This window comes from Vanessa cardui, chromosome 23, assembly GCF_905220365.1.
Source record: "Vanessa cardui chromosome 23, ilVanCard2.1, whole genome shotgun sequence".
Classification (NCBI taxonomy): Eukaryota; Metazoa; Arthropoda; class Insecta; order Lepidoptera; family Nymphalidae; genus Vanessa; species Vanessa cardui.
This window is the reverse complement of record NC_061145.1, coordinates 8,107,387-8,128,350: the sequence shown is the minus strand read 5'-3', so window position 1 is coordinate 8,128,350 and position 20,964 is coordinate 8,107,387. Positions and strand designations below refer to the sequence as shown.

Below are 20,964 nucleotides of genomic sequence, written 5' to 3'. Positions count from 1 at the left end.
TGAGGTGCGGTGAGTATGTTCCAAGTTTTCTCGTCAAAGAGAGAGGAAGCCTTAACCCAGCAATGAGCCAAAGGCTGATTACTTTTTTACTAAGCAATAATTAAAATATATATATATACAATTATATAAAATATTAAATTATATAAAATATATACAATTAACTAGCGACCCGCTTCGGCTTCGCATGGGTGCAATACTGATACCGAATATACCACAGAATTTGTTTTTATACGACATCACATTAGGAACTAAAAAAACTCAGCGTTTCTTTACGATATTGTCTCTGTATCATGTACAAAAACCTTCCTCTCAAATCCCTCTATTTATTAAAGAAAACTGCATCAAAATCCGAACTGGCAAGAGAATCCGTAAGTACTGTTTTCTACGATTAAATTATATACATGCTGCCTAGAACACAACAAATAAAATTATGATTGCGATATACACAACAACATGTTGTTGTTGTTGTGTATATCAGCCTGTAAATTCCCACTGCTGGGCTAATGACCTCCTCTCCGTTTGAGGAGAAGGTTTGGAACATATTCCACCACGCTGTTCCAATGCGGGTTGGTGGAATACACATGTGGCAGAATTTCTATGAAATTTGTCACATGCAGGTTTCCTCATGATGTTTTCCTTCACCACTGAGCACGAGATGAATTATAAAGATATTTTTTTAAGATTGCGATATAATGCGTTTAAAAGTATAAATTAATAATAACCATTAAAATATTCAATTAAAATGTATGTACACATCTGTGGTTAGAACGAGTTTGCTTAACCGTTGAATGCGGGTTTAAACCCAGGCAAGCTTCACTGAATTTTCATGCGCTTAATTTGTGTTGATAATTCATGTTGTGCTCAGCGGAGAACGAAAACATCGTGAGAAATCCTGCATGTGTCTAATTTCAACAAAATTCTGCCACATGTTTCACCTGGTGGTAGGGCTTTGTGCAAGCCCGTTTGGGTAGGTACCACCCACTCATCAGTTATTCTACCGCCAAATAACAGTACTCAGTATTTTTGTGTTCCGGATTGAAGGGTGAGTGAGCCAGTGTGCCTGCAGGCACAAGGGACATAAATACTTGAGTTTCAATCAGGTTTATTTTCAGGGCAGTGTATTTTATTTTCCGAACTGTTAGTAGTCACTCTAACTATCAATAAGGAAGTGTAGATTGTACACTGAATAAATTAATTTGTATTTTATTTGATTACGTCAAAATATATGGGTCTATAAATAGAAGCTAATGAAAAATATCCTCAATCTTGATACCGAAATGTTACTTGTAGTTAATTCAAAAAAAAGGTTATACCTACAGAAAATAAACTCAATATCGCAGCTTAAAAAGCTAATGGTAATTACTCGGAAACGCTTTTATTTCGACCATCGATCATTTATTTGAAAGCTTTGATAGACGCGTAAGAGGCAACGTCGAACCTAAGTACTGAAATAAAATATATTTTTGGTACTTGTTAAAAAGTAATCCCTTATATTTCACGCCTAGTATATTCGTTGGGTATGAAAGTAAGGGTTATTTGGATAATGACGTCACGGGAATGAAACGATCGCCTCCAACATTGGAGTTGTAATTTCCAAACATCCTTTCTACGTCGCGAGACAAGTAACTATGCAAATTAAATATATATAGTTGTCAATTGAGAGATGCCAATGGTTTAAAGTCTGTCATTGTATGTTCTTTTGTGGAATGAGGCAAAACCAGCGTCAGACGTGCGTACTGAATAAAGTAAAAAGTAAAGTAACAGTCTGTAAATTTTCCACTGCTGGGCTAATGACCTCCTCTCCCATTAAGAGGGCTTGAAATATATTCCACCACGCTGTTCCAATGCGGGTTGGTAAAATGCACATGTGGCAGAATTTCAATGATATTAGACACATGCAGGTTTCCTAACGACGTTTTCCTTCACCGCCGAGCACGAGGTGAATTATAAACACAAATTAAGCACATATATATAGTGGTGTTTGCCAGGGTTTGAACCCGAAATCATCGGTTAAGATGCACGTGTTCTTACCACTGCCATCTCGGCTCACATAAATACATACCCAACAAAGTCTATCCAAATTTGTAGAGAAAGGTCACGGCGGCGGTTAAAATAGTTCATTACCTATGTTTTTCAGTTTGATCTGACACGTGTAAGTTTCTACGTAGATGTTTTCCTAGGTCTCGTATGAAATGAATTGTAATAGAAGCCTATTATTTTACAATTTATTTTTCTAAAACATCCAAGTATATCTATTTGTCAATCAATTGTCACATAATATATTCGATCTTGTGGGTTTTATTTCTATTTATACTGTTGCTGGGCCGATGTTGAGCAGGAAGCTCACCTGATGGAAAGTGACTACCACCGCCCATGGACATCTGCAACAACAGGGGGCTTCCAGGTGCGTTGTCGGCCTTTAAGAAAGGTGTACGCTCTTTTCTTGACTTTACTTTTTTTATGTGACAACACAGTTTGCATAATGTTGTCTTAAATTCTAGGTCTACCCGTGACCACGAACGCTGTAAAGTGCTCAAAACGTCGGGATGTCCAAAATAATTAATATATGCGATTAAAATCCGTTATAACTAGTTTTATTTAAACACAGTTTGCGTTAGACTCGGACGGATATGTGGGACTCCCAGAGTAGAATGGTTCGGCTTACCCACTAAAAACCTCCTCAGAATTCCGCCCCACCATATAGGGGCAAGGTTAAAAAAACACGCGTTGCTTACAACTGCGGCACTACCAGCAGCAATGGTAACTAGGTGACTTATCTCTAAAGCGCTCGAGGGTCTCCTATTCTCGGGCAGGAGTCGATGCAAGGCATGCCAACCACACATCAATCCTCACTGAAGCGGCATTGTTTAGCCTGTATACGCATGTAGCCACCAACCTGATCTCCTCTATCTAAATATGGTCCTGTGTACATAGTAGGGACGTTGGGATAGCAGGCTGGTCGAATGAGTGATTGTGGAAAGAATGCCAGATTAGTATTAAAATACATGAAACAATCCCCTAGCCAATGCGGAGTGACCACACAATTCCTTGGCAAGTGAACATTTTCAGAATGAAAACATTCTAAATTTATTCGTTGGTGAGATTATTAAAGCCAAATATTTGTCTTACTTGGGTGTTGATATATCTCTGTCGAATAGTAAAAAAAATATATTCTATACATATAATAAAATTGGAGTATCTGTTTATATTATTAAAAGACCCCTTTTTACTTAATGCATATGTATTTATTCACAGTAAATACCAAAATAACATTTTTTATAATTTTTATCTGTCTGTCTGTTCGTTAGGGCTAATCTCTGGAACGACTGGACCAATTTTGACGGGACTTTCACTGGCATATTACTGATATAATAAGGTGTAACTTAGCCTACAATAACATTTTTTTGTTAAATTCAAACTTGTTCAAGGTCGCGGGCACAGCTAGTTATGAATAAAATAACATTGTATTAGAAATTATATATTTCAAGAAGCTAGAAGGGTAACAAGATATGCATTGCCTAGGGGCCCGACATGTCCGCTTCGAAAACATCTAATTTATCATATTGTTGAGTCTCTCTCAGATTTTCTGAATACCTAAGTTATTTTTACCGAATTTTGAAGTTCTTTGACGATAAAAAAAGTGTAATGCTTCTATCTTTAATGTAAATATTTGAATTTCGAATTTTTCTTAAACCGACTCTGATAGTAACGAACAACGAATTTTACGAATATTTTATCCCAGGCATAAAAAAAGTCCACAAAATTTTATTGGACGGACAAGTTATAATTTCGTCCATATCGTCTGCAATATGAAATGGACCATATTGCTTGTTAACTAGAGTTACTTTTCAAATAACAGGCAATAATAGTTTTTTTAACGTCCCATGCCGATCCTTTTTGGCTGTCCCCAAGTTACGCTCCATGGACCGTAAGCGTTACAAATCCTTGATAATTCAACCCTTATAAAATCTTGTAGATAATTTTCAAAACATTTTTCCTTTATTTTTGAATTTTCGTGCGACTTTTGTTTGGCAAAGTATTTTTGCAATTGGCGTTTATTTTTCAATAGTAACTGTTTGTATATTTAGTGTTATGGTTTTTATTTTTGTTGTTTTCGAATTCTATAGAAAGAGACAGACAGAGAGAGAAAGAGAGAGGAAGAGGTTTCTTAGAAGATACATAACGCTTTTGCCTGACGTGTCTAATTCTGGCATTTCGAAGGCCGCTAGAAGAATTTCGTTTCAAAAATAGAAATAATGCACTTGCTTAAAAGTTATACCAACATTTTAAATGATAGGCAAAATTAAAAAAAAAACAATCTTAATAAGAAGTTAGGTATCTGAGCATCTGATAAAAGATATCCCAGTGATTAAGAAGATTCCGAATTCGAACATCGGATAGCGTCACTGAATTTTTATATGCTTAATTTGATTTTAATTCATCTCATTCAAGACAAAGAAAAAAATTATAAGGCAAAATGTAGAGGATGAAAATTTAAGACAACAACAAGTAAACTCAAAAAAAAAACTTTGCCTTAAAAAAGGATTTTTAAGGAGCAGGTTTGAAGGCGTCAACCCAGCAATGGAATATTTTCAGACTGTTATTTTTATCTGAACAGATATCAATCTAACCTTTGAACAAAGAAAAAAGAATAAGCTAGCCTCAAAAAAGGCTCTAGGCTGTCACGACCATTTCAAAGAAAACGTTATGAATGATGAGAAAGTCTGAAGTTACTTTAAAGATCATTTACTAAAGAAAAAATACCCTTGAAAGCAATATCGTCTGCACTACGCATACAGACGTTATTCTTGTCGATCGCAAATATGAATCAAATTTAGACTAAATATACCATATATAGAATATTGCCAATTGTGGCGCTATTTATTTGATTTAGATTGAATTAATTTGTAAAGTTTTGACTATTAGACGAGGGTGAGTTAAGCTTGCTTTTGTGAAGCGTTTGACGTGGCGCCGTTAGATGGCTAATATTGCTTAGCAACGAATAAAGTAAAAGCAGTGTATGTCACGCAAACGGATCGCCGTCGACGTCGGACGTCTATATTTGTAATCCCAGTTGGTTATTTGATTTAACTATTGAAAATAATTGTACGAACGCATGCAAAGCATTACAACATAGTAATCTAACGATACCAACATTTATTTCTGGAATCAATAACAACATTCCCACGCCCTCATGATGAGTGATACAAATTCTGCATTAAGAGACAAAGATGATAATGGCGCTCCAGTGCCGTTATATATAATATAAAATATAGTCAAAGTCAAAAATCTTTATTCATTATGGGTGTGACAGTTATTTATTAATTGTCAAAAAATCTTCCACCCATTCGGAAATTAACACCTCGGACCTGAGAAGAAACGGCGAAAGATTTTTTTTTTTAATTTCATTTTACAAAGTATTTTATATATTATAATAAACATATTTTCGTATATTTGAAACATCCTGGAGGCGATCCTGTCATTCCCAAGGTGTGCAATTAGCTAAGAAGTCATTAGTATTGTAATATCCTTTAGCACACAAACGTCCTTTAACGATTCTTTTAAATTTCACAATTGAATATTTTTGAACATTTTCTGGGAAAAAAGTTAGCTATATTACTATGAAGTAACTAACTAATAAAATTTAAATAAAACTAATTATAACGGATGAATCGCGTATATTAATTATTTTTAAACATCCCGACGTTTCGAGCACTTTGCAGTGTTCGTGGTCACGGGTAGACTGCAAAGTGCTCGAAACGTCGGGATGTTTAAAAATAATTAATATACGCGATTCATCCGTTATAATTAGTTTTATTTAAATGTGTAATAATCGCGAAAATTTAAGACAACTAATAAAATGTGTTTCCATAAACAGGCGATTGTTTTGGATACTTAAAAATGTATCGAGGAAACTTACGTTAAGTTCATCCTTAAGTATCCGCCAAGGTATACTGAGATTAAAAAAGTTTAATGAGAACGCGCTAGATAGACCATTTGTTAATAGTTTCGATTTTTAAAACTTCAGGTATATCCACTTGTAAATAATTTTATTATTTAGAATAAAAATTGCCCCTTGTCGGTAAAAAACATTTTTGCCCAAATAATACAAAAAACTCCAAATTATAAATTGTGAACGTCAAAATAATTGAAAACGAGGCTAAATCCTTAGAGAAGGTGTTGGATACACTCATGGCTAAATTTCATTACAGACATATGCAAGTTACTCAGGGATGATTTTGACGATTATAAACACAATATATTTAAATTTTCAGTGTGTCTTGCATGGGTTTGAATCTGCAATCATCAGTTAAGATGTCCGCGTTGCCACCAATGTAATACTTAGGTGATAAATCTAAAACATTTGTCTATAGACTATATAGATTCAAGAATATTTGAGTTTTTATTGCAATACAATTTCCTACCATGATTACAGAAAATGTCTGAGCTTCATTCGAAAAATTTAGGAAATTATTAAGAATCGATTTGTCTGCAAAATGGTATTCTACAATTTGTTTATAAATTAATTTGTTAACAGTTTCTTTGCAGGAAAAAAAGCATTTAGACTGGTTTATATCGGATCTAGATATCTTTGACTATCAATGGGTACGATATCTGAATTTAAACGGCGTAATTTGGAATTACAGAGGATTTCCGTGCAATTTCTATGCTAATTGTTATTGCAAGTAGTGGAATTTGTACATTCAACTAATGAATAGGAAACTATATTTTGTACTTATGTAGTTTGGCTTTAATTACTTCCAAGAATAGAATATTAAGCTGTTGCAGTAAAAGCTGGTATTTCACCACTGCTGGGCAAAGGCCTCCTCCAATGCTAATAAAAAAATTCTAATGAAGATTCCAACTACTTCAGTAAAAGTAAGTTGATATATTTCTGGCAGAAATTCATCCCATGAAGATTTGCTGACAAAAAAATCCTTCATCTTATTTTATCTTCAAATATAGTACGTGTTAATTTATAATTATAACAAAATTTACTTTGTTCGTGTAGGCTGTCAAAAGCACTTTAGCGGCGTCGTGTAATAAGATTAAATTGAATGTAAAATTACCACCGGTTCTGTTGATACTACAAACAAAACTCGCGTGGTTCCGGATAAGAATAGGCCAGCTCACCGCCTCTCATGGGTGCCGTAAATTCGAGGAGAGAATTTTATTGGGAGACCTTTTAAGTATATGAAGCCCTTATCGTCGAAAGCTTACATTGCTTTCAACAATCCTGGTGTAATAACGAGGTAATACAAAATAACTCAAATTACCTGGATCTATTTAAAGGTATCAGGATTTTTCATGCAATCCAAACTGGGAATCATTCATGTGGCAGAATATCAGTTACTCCGTTGTTCCAGAATTTGAAGAAGTGATATTAATGCAGATACTCAAAAACTGGTATTCATCTCAGATGTTTGAAAAGTAACAGCCTATTAAGGTCCCACTGGTGAGCAAAGGTTCGCTACCTTTTGAGAAGAATACTTTTGGTGTTTGTGTTTACTTCACCACACTGCTGCAATGCAAATTCGTGAATAAACACAGAAATTTCTCATATACAACGTGAAAATTTCCTCAAGATGTTTTTCTTCACTACCAAACATGAAATTCAAATAAATATATAAGCTGATTGTACTTGCGCCGGATTTGAACTTAAACAAATTACTTAAGATTCACGTCATGTGTACAGATGATCATCACAAATTATTGTGTACCGACTTAATTGAAAACTTTCAAAGGACTCACGAGCAAAATACAATACAAGCGTACTCTTCAGATATATATAGTATTTTCCAATAAAAGGATGGAAATTAATAAAACAAAATTGATGTAAGGAAAAAAGTATTATAATAAAATAATATAAATTATAAGTCGTCTTCAGATCATGCAATGGTCCCAGTAAGCCACTGGATTCGGGTAACGCAAGACTAGCTTTTATGGAGATCCGCGGAGAAGAACTTTGTCCAGCAATGGATGTATATCAGCTAAGATGATGATGATATTAATGATTATTATCTGTTTACTTATTGATAGATGAAACACTACTAACATAAACACAATATAAACAAGAAAATCTGAAGACAATAGCAGTAGGCACTAGTACAGCGTGATACAACAATACAGTTATAATGACTGCACTCAACATTAATTAGTGAAGATAGAAGTAATAATGAAAAGAAAATATAACAATCAATCTTTTGTCTTTCACTTATCATGGGTATTTATATTTTTGAAGTGAAAACTTCTTAAATCACTTTTCACTTTTTGGTAGGCAAATATCATCATATTTATATCATGAAATGTCATGCGTTGGCGTTGCTGAGATGCTTACAATTGAGTCAAGTTTTTGTAAGGAATGAGCCAGGATGGCTTTGTGGAGCCGAGATGGCCCAGTGGTCAGAACGAGCATCATAACCAATGCTTGCGTGTGAATTTTCATGTGCTTTGTTTTTGTTTATAATTCATCTCATACTCGGTGGTGAAAGAAACCATCCTAAGTAAATCTGATGAGTCTAATTTTAAGGAAATTCTGCCAGTTGTGGCAATGCGCTGAAATAAGCTCAAAACCTTCTCTTCAAAGGGAAAGGACTCAGCCCAGCAGTGGGAACTTTGCAGGCAGTTTCCCTGTGTAAGAAATAGTCGAAATTGGATCGAAATACAAGCGGGATCGTATTATTACCGTTATTAATTAGAAGTATTTCCCCCCAAGCTGATAATGCAATATAAAGTCATCTTAGTCACATAACAATACCTAAGAAAATATAATCTACTTTCCGAACCGGTGGTAGCTTCACTTAATTGTTAAATGACGATTCAAAAGTGCTTGTAAAAGTCTACTTGAATGAAGTTTATTTTGATTTGATTCATTACATTTTATTGTACCATATTTTATATAAATGAATAACGAAATATATTTTAATGTAATATGAGATATTAAAGTTCAAATATAATTTATTTCCTAAACATCAAAAGTTGATATCGTTCATTATTCATTTTACGAACAGCCTCGGTCGCGGCTAATTCGGAAAATTGACATCTTAAATGGCGGAAAATCTGCTATCGGAAGTTTGAAAGTGAAATTAAAGCGGATTTATATGATTAAATGAAATTACGAAATATAAAAAAAGATATATATTTATATGAAGACTTTTTAATGTACGCCATATGACAGAACTAATTATACATTCTAGTCTAACCAATCGCATGTATGATTCCATATCATAAATATACAACAACAACAAAAACAACAACAGCCTGTAAATTGCCACTGCTGGGCTAAAGGCCTCCTCTCCCTTTTAAGGAGAAGGTTTGGAACATATTCCACCACGCTGTTCCAATGCGGGTTGGTGGAATACACATGTGGCAGAATTTCTATGAAATTTGTCACATGCAGGTTTCCTCACGATGTTTTCCTTCACCGCTGAGCACGAGATAATTTTAGAGAATTTAGAAAACAAATTAAGTACATCAATCAGCGGTGCTTGCCTGGGTTTGAACCCGCAATCATCAGTTAAGATGCACGCGTTCTAACCACTGGGCCATCTCGACTCCATAATCCCATAAATATACATCTATTATTTATTTTTAGTGTTCCTGCCATTAAAAACCATTGTGAATTAACAATGACAAAATATTTTTAAATAAGGCTAATTTTAAAAGAAAGACACAGAGAGGAGTGAGTTAAAAGAAGAAAGATAGAGCGAAAAAGGAGAAGAGAGTTAAAAGTTACTTAGACAGGACATAACGCTTTTTCCTTAACGATTCCTCTAAGTATACTCTATTGTAAGACTCGTAAAAGAATAATGTTCGTATTATGCATGTTAATGAGTAGCACTGCATCAATTAAACCAATTAAGCGGCCGAGACGCGGCCACACACACACGCACACGCACACACACACTCACACACACACACACACGCAAATGCTTAACTATGTAACAGTTCCAAAAGATACTTACCACTTATATGTACCGCAATAGCTGGTGGCATTACAAATATCCCAACCAAGAGATCAGCAACAGCCAAACTCGTTACAAAACAATTGGTAACTGTTCTCAGTCTCTTCGTGGTAACCACAGCTGATATTATCAATGTATTACCTATAACCGTCACTACTATGAGAAGGAATAGTATAATAACAACAGTAGCTTCAAAAATATCATATTCGCTAATTGCATCACACACATCACTCATGTCAGTCCCGTTATTCGATAAATCGAAACGATTATCGGTTTCATTGCAAAATATTGTCGATACTTTTTCATCTGCTACGTTTATTATGTGATAAATATTGCTGGTTGAATTTCGGTCTTTTTCTTTTGTACTTCCTGCAAGAACTTCGATTTCTGTCTGTTGTGTTGTGTTCCATTTTAGAATATTTTCAATTAATTCCAAGTCGGATATCGATATCATGGAATTATGCTCGGAGTTGATTCGAATTCTGCGACTCCATTTTCTGAAACAAAGATGAAATTTTGATTAGTTTTTTTATGTAAGAAAAGGCACGTTTTTTTCGATTTAATAGAAATAATGGAAAAGGTCAAATTAAATTTGCAAGAAAAGGTCCCAATTGTGTAGTTCAATATGTCGATTTCGATTAAGAATATGACTTCGTTATCGAATCCCTTTCATTTGAATTTCGTAATTGTTCGAATATTAAAATCGATAATAATTATTAGTTTCCATTCATACGGTGACACTGAATCTTGGAAAATATTAAGTAATTGTTTTGGGATCGGTATATTGAAATTGAATTCTTTTATATGTGTTATTCGAATCAATATGACTCAGTGGTTCTAACCAATGATTACGGGTTCAAACCCAGGCTATCATGAATTGAATCACCATTGAATATGCATGTGCCTACTTTGTGTTTACAATTCATGTCGTGCTCGACGGTGAAGGAAAACATGAGTTGAGGAAACCTGCATGAGTCATAGAAATTCTGTCAAATGTGTATTCCACCAACCACGCATTGGAATAGCGTGGTGGAATATTTCCCTTCTCCTGAAAGGGAGAGGGGGCTTTAGCTCAGCAATGAGAAAGAGACAGGATGTTTTTTTGTTAAAATTTAATTATTAAATATATTAAGCAATTAAAAATCAATTTGAAATTTAATATACTTCTTTTACAAATATCCAAAGACTATTTGTCATTTAGGCTTCTTAGAATTAATATTCGATACGATTAAATTATCATTGTATGTTAAATCTTAGTGCATAGATTATATACATCATAATAAACACTAATAATAATTACGGGGATCAAAACGTCGACCGTGCTATCATATTTAACAATTTTAATGATAATATTTGGTTAAACGGAACAAAAATACCAAAGATGTGATAGAAACAGGGCCATAGCCAGGATTTCATTTCGGGGGGGGGGGGGTTGGGTTCGTGCTCCAGGAAAAAAGAGCAATAGGTTTTTTTTTAAATAAGCATAAGTAGGTATATTAAAATTAGATATAATTTATACACATTTATTTAAAAGATAACCGATGGCTTATTTAACTTATTTTATGTTATAGGGGGCATGAGGCTCATCTGATGGAAAGTGATTACCATCGCCCATGGACATCTGTGGGGCTTGCAGGTGCGTTACAGGCCTTTAAGGAAGGAGTACGCTCTTTTTTTTAAGGTTCCGAAGTCGTATCAGTTCGGAAAAAACCTCGGCGAATGCTGGTGCAACAGAGTGGTTGTGCAACGTAGAAAATGTCTCAAAGTTCGTGATGTTGTGGTTTTTTGAACATTAAGGTGGTGCGGGTAAAACTTAGAATTTTGACGAGTTGTCCGAAGGTGAAATTCCACAGCCGGGATTAATCCAAACAATGCGTCCGAATATTTTCCGTGAAATATTCGAAAGTAGAAGATGCAGAGTGATCTAATATCTCTACGCAAAGCTAAAGGATCAAGCAGGTCGAAAAGGGCTTGATCGTCGATATTTCGAGCCGCTCTGCCTTGGATACGGACAAATGGAAGAAGTTGGTATTGGGGAGCACCCGCCCAGAGCTGTGAGCAATATTCCATGTGGGGTTCAATTTGCGCCTTGTATAGTTTTAGGCGATGGGCCGGCGTGAAATACTGTCATGGCTTGCTGAGCACACCGAGCTTCTTTGATGCCAATTTGGCTTTGCATTCCAATTTTTTTTAAATAAAATACTGTCATCTGCATAGCAGTGAATGTTACAGATTTGCAACAAGTCACTGATACGCAGCCTTGTGGAACACCAGCATTGACGAATTTTAAATCAGAGAATGCACCATATAACGACTTTAATGTTCCGATCTGCCAAAAATAATTCCCCGGTAAGCATAGGAAGGGAGCTTCGAAAGAAGCGCTTTGTGCCATACGCTATCGAAGGCCTTCGCTATGTCCAGACTGGCCGCCAATGCCTCCCACTTGCTCCCAACTGCTTCCGCCCATCTATGACTAAGGTAATCTAGAAGATCACTGGCTGAACGACCCCGATGGAAACGAAACAAGGAGGTGATGGCTATTGGCCTATAATTGGACGGGTCTGGGCGGTTGCTCTTTTTAGGGATAGGATGCACCAAAGTAGTCTTCCAGGAGTACGGCTACTTTCGTAGTCGGCGACTATTCGGTAAAGAGCGCCTACTATCTGTTTTTTAATAATATAATATGAATATTCTCAATAAATTATACAGCGTTATTGGTAATTTCACGTGTATCCGTTAGTAGGGGTGACTATTTGGACTATTGAGGAGAATTTCCTATGAGGATATTTTTGTACACTTTTTCACTCCAATTAACATGTCATTATGATAGTTAGTAATCCCATCTTGATCAAGTGTAGCTTCTAATGGTTCAGAGTTATTTTCCAAATAAGACGCGACTCCTGAATACGCGTTAAGCTCAAATTTATAAAAAATAAATTTCCTTTCAGGAACTTCTTCGTGAGAATAGTAAGGATAGAATTCTGCATTCATCATCATTGGCCTTTTCATCTATTACAGATGATTTAAGACAGTGCGTTATTATAATGGACACAAGTATTAAGCTATATTACAAAATGTCTTATTTATAACTTAGCTATTGAACTGTTTATGTTCCTAAATTTTATTTTAAATTTAGTATTAAGTAAGTAAGACTTTTTTCATTGGTTGTTATTTCTAGTTAATTTTGAGGAAATTTTAAAGAGCGACCTAGTAGTAGAGTACGAATTCGTTCATGTTCGACTACGAATTTCCACCAGCGTCCTTTCTGATCATTTTATTTCGATTGCTTTGAAATAATTTCCTTCTTTTTATAAATTTTTGGAAAGCTTAAAAAACGGTAATGTTTTTAAAATAATCTGCAGGCCAAGATTTATTATAATGATTTTATTAGTTTTTAAGGCATTTTTGAGGAAAAAAAATCAAAAAAATATTGAACTAATTTCGTTTTCCGTCTTGAATTTTTAAATTTGGACAAATAATAATTGTTTAAATATTGACAAATATCCAGTTTTTAATCGTTTTTGTAAAACAAAAGAAAAAAATAGATTTTAATTGATAGTTTTTTAAATAAATTCAAAAAAGGCTAAAAAACACGATAACTTAAAAATGGTTCACTTTTGGATTATGCATATGGCGGTTAAAATAAGTTCAAATAGTCACCCCTATCGCCTCCTAACGGATATACGTCGAATTACCAATAACCCTGTACATAGAATGTATCAGAAATTTTACAATCTGTCTTACACGTTTCAAAATGTAATGGCACTCTGTAAAAGGTTTATCTATTATTACTAACGTGACATTATGACATCAAAAATTAGTATCTTAATAAAATGTGAATAAGGGTATGATTATTATTGCCTCTAGTCTTTGCGTAAAATTATTCATTTTGTTTAGATTTATTGACGTATCTAGACAAAACGGCTTAATTTTCTGAAGAAATCAATAAATACTTGCGTTTTGTTTGTTTAATTAGCATAAAATATTTTTTTGATACTACGATACCGGTTAGGGAAAAAATTTCGGGGGGGGGTTTGAACCCCCAAAACCCCCGCCTGCCTACGGCCATGGATAGAAACGTAAGTAAACATTAAAATATTCCTAAAACTTAACCCATTAATCAAGTATGAAATAAGAAAACAACGTGACTTGAAAAAAAAAACTAATTAAGTCAATTTTTTAATCAATTCATTTTAGTAATTGTTCATTGACTAGCTTTGTGATTTAATTTTCGCTTTATTATAATAACCAAACGGCTTGTCACCAAAAAGTTTAATTAGAATTTATTTATTTTCCATCGTACATGCTGGCAACATTATGACACAGAAGAACACATGACAACCGAAAAGTGTTAACGACTAGTCTTACATTTCTGATATCATCATGTCTGATAACGAGTAACCTAACCCCTCGTTATCACAACAACTTGGATACGGCTTTAATTTTGTGAAATATTCATACTATTGTTAGAAATACTTATTTACACTAATACATTTATAGTATAATTATATGTTTAACAAACTCATATTTTCTTAGTGTATCCGTTTTCGTAAAAGTGTAATCGATTTTAGAACGTCATTGGTATGGCTGTATAAAATAATACGAGAAATTTTCCCGCGCAAACGGATTATTAAAAAAAAAACAAAAGAGAGTCGCGCATGGAACAACATTTAAAAATTTAAATTATTGTAAAAATTCGATTTGTAAAAATTCGAAAACTTCAGGGCAATAGCGGTTAATAAAAATAAAACCAATAATAAATAAATATTATACTGGCGTATTTATTACTATAAAGTTTCATAAATTTATACACATTAGCTTAATTGATCAAAAATGCGCAAATATTATTTCAATTAAGAAACAGTTTCATTGTGATGAGTTTTATATTCCTTACTTGAGAAATGATTGATTCACATACAAATTTCCACCTATCTTTGATGAAACTGCTAAAATTAGCCTTAAAATTAATATATTTCATACCAAATTTCATCTTAACCGGTCCAGACTAAATTACTTGCCGGTACTTCTCGACAAAACCTATAATCCGAATATATATACGAACATACACTTACACTCTACTGTACTACTTTAACAACTACAAACATCAGCAGCCTGTAAATTACCCACAGCTGGGCTCAACTCCCTTTGAGGAGAAGGTTTGGAACATATTCCACTACGCTGTTCCAATGCGGGTTCGTGGAATGCGCATGTGGCAGAATTTTTATGAAATGTGACACGTGCAGTTTTCCTGACGATATTTTCCTTCACCCCCGATAAAGAGATGAATTATAAACACAAATTTAGCACATTAATATTTAGTGGTGCTTTTCTGAGTTTGGACCCTGGGCCAACTCGCCTCTACTACATTAAAACAAGGAAGATTACGATCACCGATTACTCAAAAATGGATTATTTCAATTGCGTTTACATTTCATAACATATTTTCATTGTTTTTAAAGTAAAGCCGCTTTCAGTGACGTTCACATTTAAATTAATTAAAACTTCGTATTAATCCTCATAAAATTTATAACATATGAATTTTTAGCATGCAAATTTATAAAAGTATTTTTAATTTACAATTTGATATAGTTTCAAATTAAATGAAAATATAATTTATTCAAGAATTCATAAAGGCAATTTTGCGTCGTCATTTTACAAAATTGAAAATTTAAATATAAAAATTAATGTAAATTCTACTAAGAAGAATCGGCAAGAAACTCAGTAGTTACTACTTTTCGACCATTTGACAAACAAAATTATGTTAGTTAAATATAATTATATGTATATAATATATGCGGCCTGGAAGTATTAGCATCACGCTTTTTTTATCGTCTACATATATAATCTACACTTTGATCTTAGCCAAAAGGCCGAGAAGGAATCTAGAGCTGGCCCAGTGGTTAGAACGCGTGCATCTTAACCGATGATTGCGGGTTCAAACCCTGGCAAGCACCTCTATATACATGTATGTGCTTAATTTGTGTTTATAATTCATCTCATGCTCGGCGGTGAAGGAAAACATCGTGAGGAAACCTGCATGTGTCTATTTCATCGAAATTCTGCCATACGTGCATTCCACTAACCCGCATTGGAACAGCGTGGTGGAATATGTTCCAAAACTCTCTCCGTCAGAGGAGAAGAGGAGGCCTTATCGCAGCAGTGGCAAATTTACAGGCGTTACTTTACTTTACCTTTTACTTTCATATGATCTTGATGTGCTTCTAATGTTATTGATGTATTTTGATAATGAATTGAATTTATGAATCGGCAAAATTAAAAATATCTGCAGAATTTAGTATTGAAACGGATACCTTGCCCCAAGAAAGATTCCTATCGATAATTCTATATTGTTTTATTTGTAGTAAAACCTATAAATATTATTCAAGTGGGAAAATTGCCCACAGGGTCGAATCTCCGACTTTTATAACAAGGCGGTTTCTACTTTATGGCGCTATTAAGAGCGTTTATCAAAAGGGCCGATTCTCGAGTTTAACCTTTTATAAGCTTGTGTGGTCGTATCTGCGTATGTGTGTGTACACATAATGTTTTATCTTGTATCTTAATCCTATTACATGTTTCATTCCTTATATGTATTCTATATTGACTTGTATTGATTTTTTTTATGGTATAGGTTGGCGAACGAGCATATGGGGCACCTGATAAGTGGTCACCATCACCGATAGAAAATGACGCTGTAAGAAATGTTCACTGTTCCTTACATCGTCAATGCGCCACCAACTTTGGAAACTAAGATGTTATGTCCCTTGTGCCTGTAGTTACACTGGCACACTCACCATTCAAACCGGAACACAACAATACTCAGTACTGTTATTTGGCGGTAGAATAACTGATGAGTGGGTGATACCTACCAAGGCGGGCTTGCATAAATTGAATATTATAAAATGACTAGTCTGACTTCTGTTAGGCAAATGAAAAATCTTTGAAACTTATTTAATTCGAAATATTGGTAGATAAATATGTGACAGATTTTCATCCAACACATGCAGGTTTCCTTCCTCCAATGTTTTCTAATCAGCTATCTCGGCCCATTTGCGATTTCTCTGAAGAAATATATATTGAATCTATATTTTTTATTTCCCTTTCATAAGATATATTGTGTCTTCGTTTTTACTGACAACATTTATTCTTTCTCGGATACGTTGAAATAAATCGCCTTACGGGATAAGCCCGACTCCCATTCTTTGTTTTCTTTTAACATAATATATCTTTGTTACGGGTAACCTTAAAAAAATATGGACGTCACGGGTCGCCGGCAGATATGAAAAGTTGTAATTGATGATTGTTTAATAACTTATGATTTAATAAAACCAACGAATAAATACACAGTAAAATAAATCATACAATTTATGTACTGAAAAATATAATCTAAGTAAAAACAATTAAAAAAGCGTTGTCTGTCAGAGCCCGTAAAACAGGGCAATGCCCATTGCTGTCGCGAAAATGAGCTGAGATGGCCCAGTGGTTAGAACGTGTGCATCTTATTCGATGATTTCGGGTTGAAACCCAGGCAAGCACCACTATATAGTATATATGTGCTTAATTTGTATTTATAATTCATCTCGTGCTCGGCGGTGAAAAGAAAACATCGTGAGGAAACCTTCCTGTCTAATTTCATCGGAATTCTGCCACATGTGCATTCCACCGACCGGCATTGGAACAACGTGGTGGAATATGTTCCAAACCCTCTCCTTAATGGAAGAGGAGGTCTTAGCCAGCATTGGGTAATTTACAGTCTTACTTTACTTTTTTTACTTTTTATTGAACAACTAAAAGTTACACGTAGAGTACATTTAGCTTTTGTTAATAAAAATTATTAATGGTAACACAAAAAAAGACTTAATTATAAATGTACATTAGTAGGTGCTATGATTTAAATTTCTGAGATTATTTCTATCACTTACGTATGTGTACACTCAGCCATTTTGCGAGCTAAGATTTGACTTTTGATTAATGGACAGAATAATCAAGTGTGTATTGATAGAACCAGCATCATGACTAGGCAATATTTCAACCGCGCCGAGTAGATGATAAATGAAATTTAAAGTGATTTTGAGGTCGCATTAATTACATCTCGAGATCATTTATCCTCTCTGATCATTTTGTGTCAGCACGGTCTCCTGACAGGCTTAATACATTCGATCTCGAGATTCTGGATTCAATGCCAGTGAAGTAGACAAAAATGGGACACCTGAAGTTTGTTACTATAGTGCATTAGGCACTGTAAACCGCCCAATGTCGTAATATCATCAAAACTTCAGTATCAACTAAGTATACTGGCAATCACTAAATTAAAATTGTCATGAAGTAAGCTTGAACTCTAAGAAAGAATATAGTTTTCAAGCTCAACCCCTGACGACTAAACTTCCAAACGCAAGAAGAGCCGAAAGCGACAACTTGTATGTTCACAATAATGATCTTTTTCTTTTGAGCTTAAAAGTTTTCTTGACAAATTCTCAGTATCGGTAAATCATACATGATAGACCAATTTGAAAATTTTCTGTGCTAATTAAGATTTGAAAGTTAAAGTCCACCTAAAAATCAACTAACGCCTATCTATATGCTTCGCTTGGGTTTTTACTGGTTACTCTTCGCTTCGTCGTTCTGTTTTTAAAACTAAAGTGAGTCAATGCTTGGGCACAAGGGGCATAATCGTTATAACCATCATCATCGTCATTATAACATCCCAGATCTCGTGGTATGCTGTTATAGTCACACATTAGGTGTATCTTGTGCCCAGGCTTGCCTACGAATGGCACAGAATAGGAATGGCTGGAGGAAGGTGGTACGAAGTGTTCAGGAGAGCCACACGCATGGTGGTCATGACCCTCAGTAATGAGGAAACGACTGGAAAGAAGAGGTGTATGACATGGTGGCCCTAGGTTTTCCAAAATTAAAATCTGTCTAAAATAAAATAACATTGAAAATCTGCAATACAGATGAATGAACTGAATATAAAAATTCAAAGACTGATATATTTTTTAACAATGAAGTAGAATAACTTCATGGACATCATGACTAAGTACATGAACGTTGTGATAAATCACTATAACGTATAATTTTGGTGGACTTTGATGTATTATCACTTTATTCACAATGCATTTGTTATTTATCAAGTTCAAGAGTGTTCTCGAATAATTTTTCATCGAGTCGCTCAATCTTAAAAGACGATTCATAGACTAAGGCGTTTTTCATGACAGACATTGAACGTTAGTAAATAGACCACTTTATGGTAAGAGTTCTTTTATATTGACCGGACCTTGAAATGTTGCCAATACGCCGCCAACTGTCAACCATTTGGCTTTCTATGGAGTTATTAAATTCCTGATCAACTATGGGTACTATTGATTATTAATAGATCAACATTTGATTTTGACAGGAATTCAGAAATTCAATGTTCGTAAAGTTGAGCTATCCTTTTGTTTAATTTTACTTGAATTGATCAACATGAAAGACATTTAACTAATAACGACTACTAATATGAAAGCATTCGTCTTAATATCTCTGAATAACGAATTGTACCACACTAGTCTTAGGGGAATGAGCTGAGAGGATCTAATCTGCTTACTGAGACTGTCATAATTTGCTAGGAGATGACAAAACAGATGCTCTTTGTGAAGGGTTATGTAAATTGTCCAGATTGAGACGAGTATATTTTCCCTCTTGAAGAGCGTTGTTCCTTTTGCGCACAGATTACCGCATCAGAATAAATATTCAACATGCAGAATCAAAAATGGAACCAAAAAACTCCAAGATCTCTTGTGAATCAGTTGATTTAATGGTTATTATTTTATCTATTCATGAACAGATGCTTATGTCTAGATGTCTTTGTTCTTAAGTTCTAATCCAACGTGAAAGTAGGAGTATCACATCCGAGTGAGCTTCATTAAATTTTCAAGCACTTAATTTGAGCATTTAATTCATCTCGTGCTCAGTGAAGGAAAACATCGTGAGGAAGACTGCATCTGTTGGATTAAATTTTAGCACACGCTTATGCATGACATTAGCCGCATTGTTTCAGTTTTGAGTTTACTTACTGATTATAATTGTGAGTTTATTGTTTTAGTTTAGAAGCAGTGACGTAAGTAGTATTTTTGCTACCCAATGCAAACAAAGGAAATGCCTATTATGATAACGAGGGCTGCTGAGCTTTGAACGAGAATCCGGCTAGTTGAAAAAGCTAGTCTGAAATAAACGCAAGACTTTGACCATTACGACAGTCTTGTTAGAGTTATTATTAGAGAGTATTAATATTATGAATATTATAAATGTCAAAGTAACTCTGTGTCTTGCTCTTTCACGACCAAACCGCTGAACCGGATTTGATAAAATTTTGTGTGAAACAAACATGAATTGAAATAAAGGACATAGGCCACCCTAAAATATGAGCGAAGCCGCGCGTTAGTAGTTTAGCTTTAGTTATCCAATAATGCAGAATACTCATATTTTTTTTATTTATACTTAATTTTTATACATTTTCTCGTCCATAGTAAATGTTTTTTTTTTTCATTTGTTTTATGATGTAGGTAGGCAAGTGTATATATAGGAAAATTAGGGTCGCCTAGAGGTCACCTCTGCCCAGAACTCGCCAATGTGTCCCCAATTATAAGAAATAGACGTCGAAACCGGAACAAAACATTATTACTTATTAAGAAATATTGCTGTTTCACAGTAGAATAAAGAATTAGTGGGTGGTACCCAAACGAACTTTATAATCCTGTGTGTCCACTTAAGATAGAAAAATATAGTTAAGATTTCATTATTTGTTTTCAATGTCATCAATAGATAAATCGCGTGTCAAAGATACAGTGAAACGCTTCAGTTATGAACAGTAATTGTGTTTCTTGAATGCCAAAGGTCTGATAGGGTTTTAAAAGGTCATATTGAAGTTGCATTGAGCTGGATATAGTTACTAGTTTTAGTGACTTTGTAATTGTTTGTATGTAAGTTTATATCCTAGAAGGTTAAATGTTGAATGTGT

The 20,964-nt window shown here is 34.4% G+C and overlaps 1 protein-coding gene across 1 annotated transcript in view; it reads right to left on the bottom strand.

The window, feature by feature from the left end:
• LOC124539668 (alpha-1A adrenergic receptor-like) overlaps positions 1-20,964 on the bottom strand; it is a 68,647-nt gene that overhangs the window by 5,729 nt on the left and 41,954 nt on the right. Inside the window, exon 2 of the mRNA XM_047116984.1 lies at positions 9,966-10,462. Coding sequence (XP_046972940.1) covers positions 9,966-10,419 — 454 coding nt within the window. The 5' untranslated portion in view covers positions 10,420-10,462. The remainder of the gene's footprint in view (positions 1-9,965; positions 10,463-20,964) is intronic.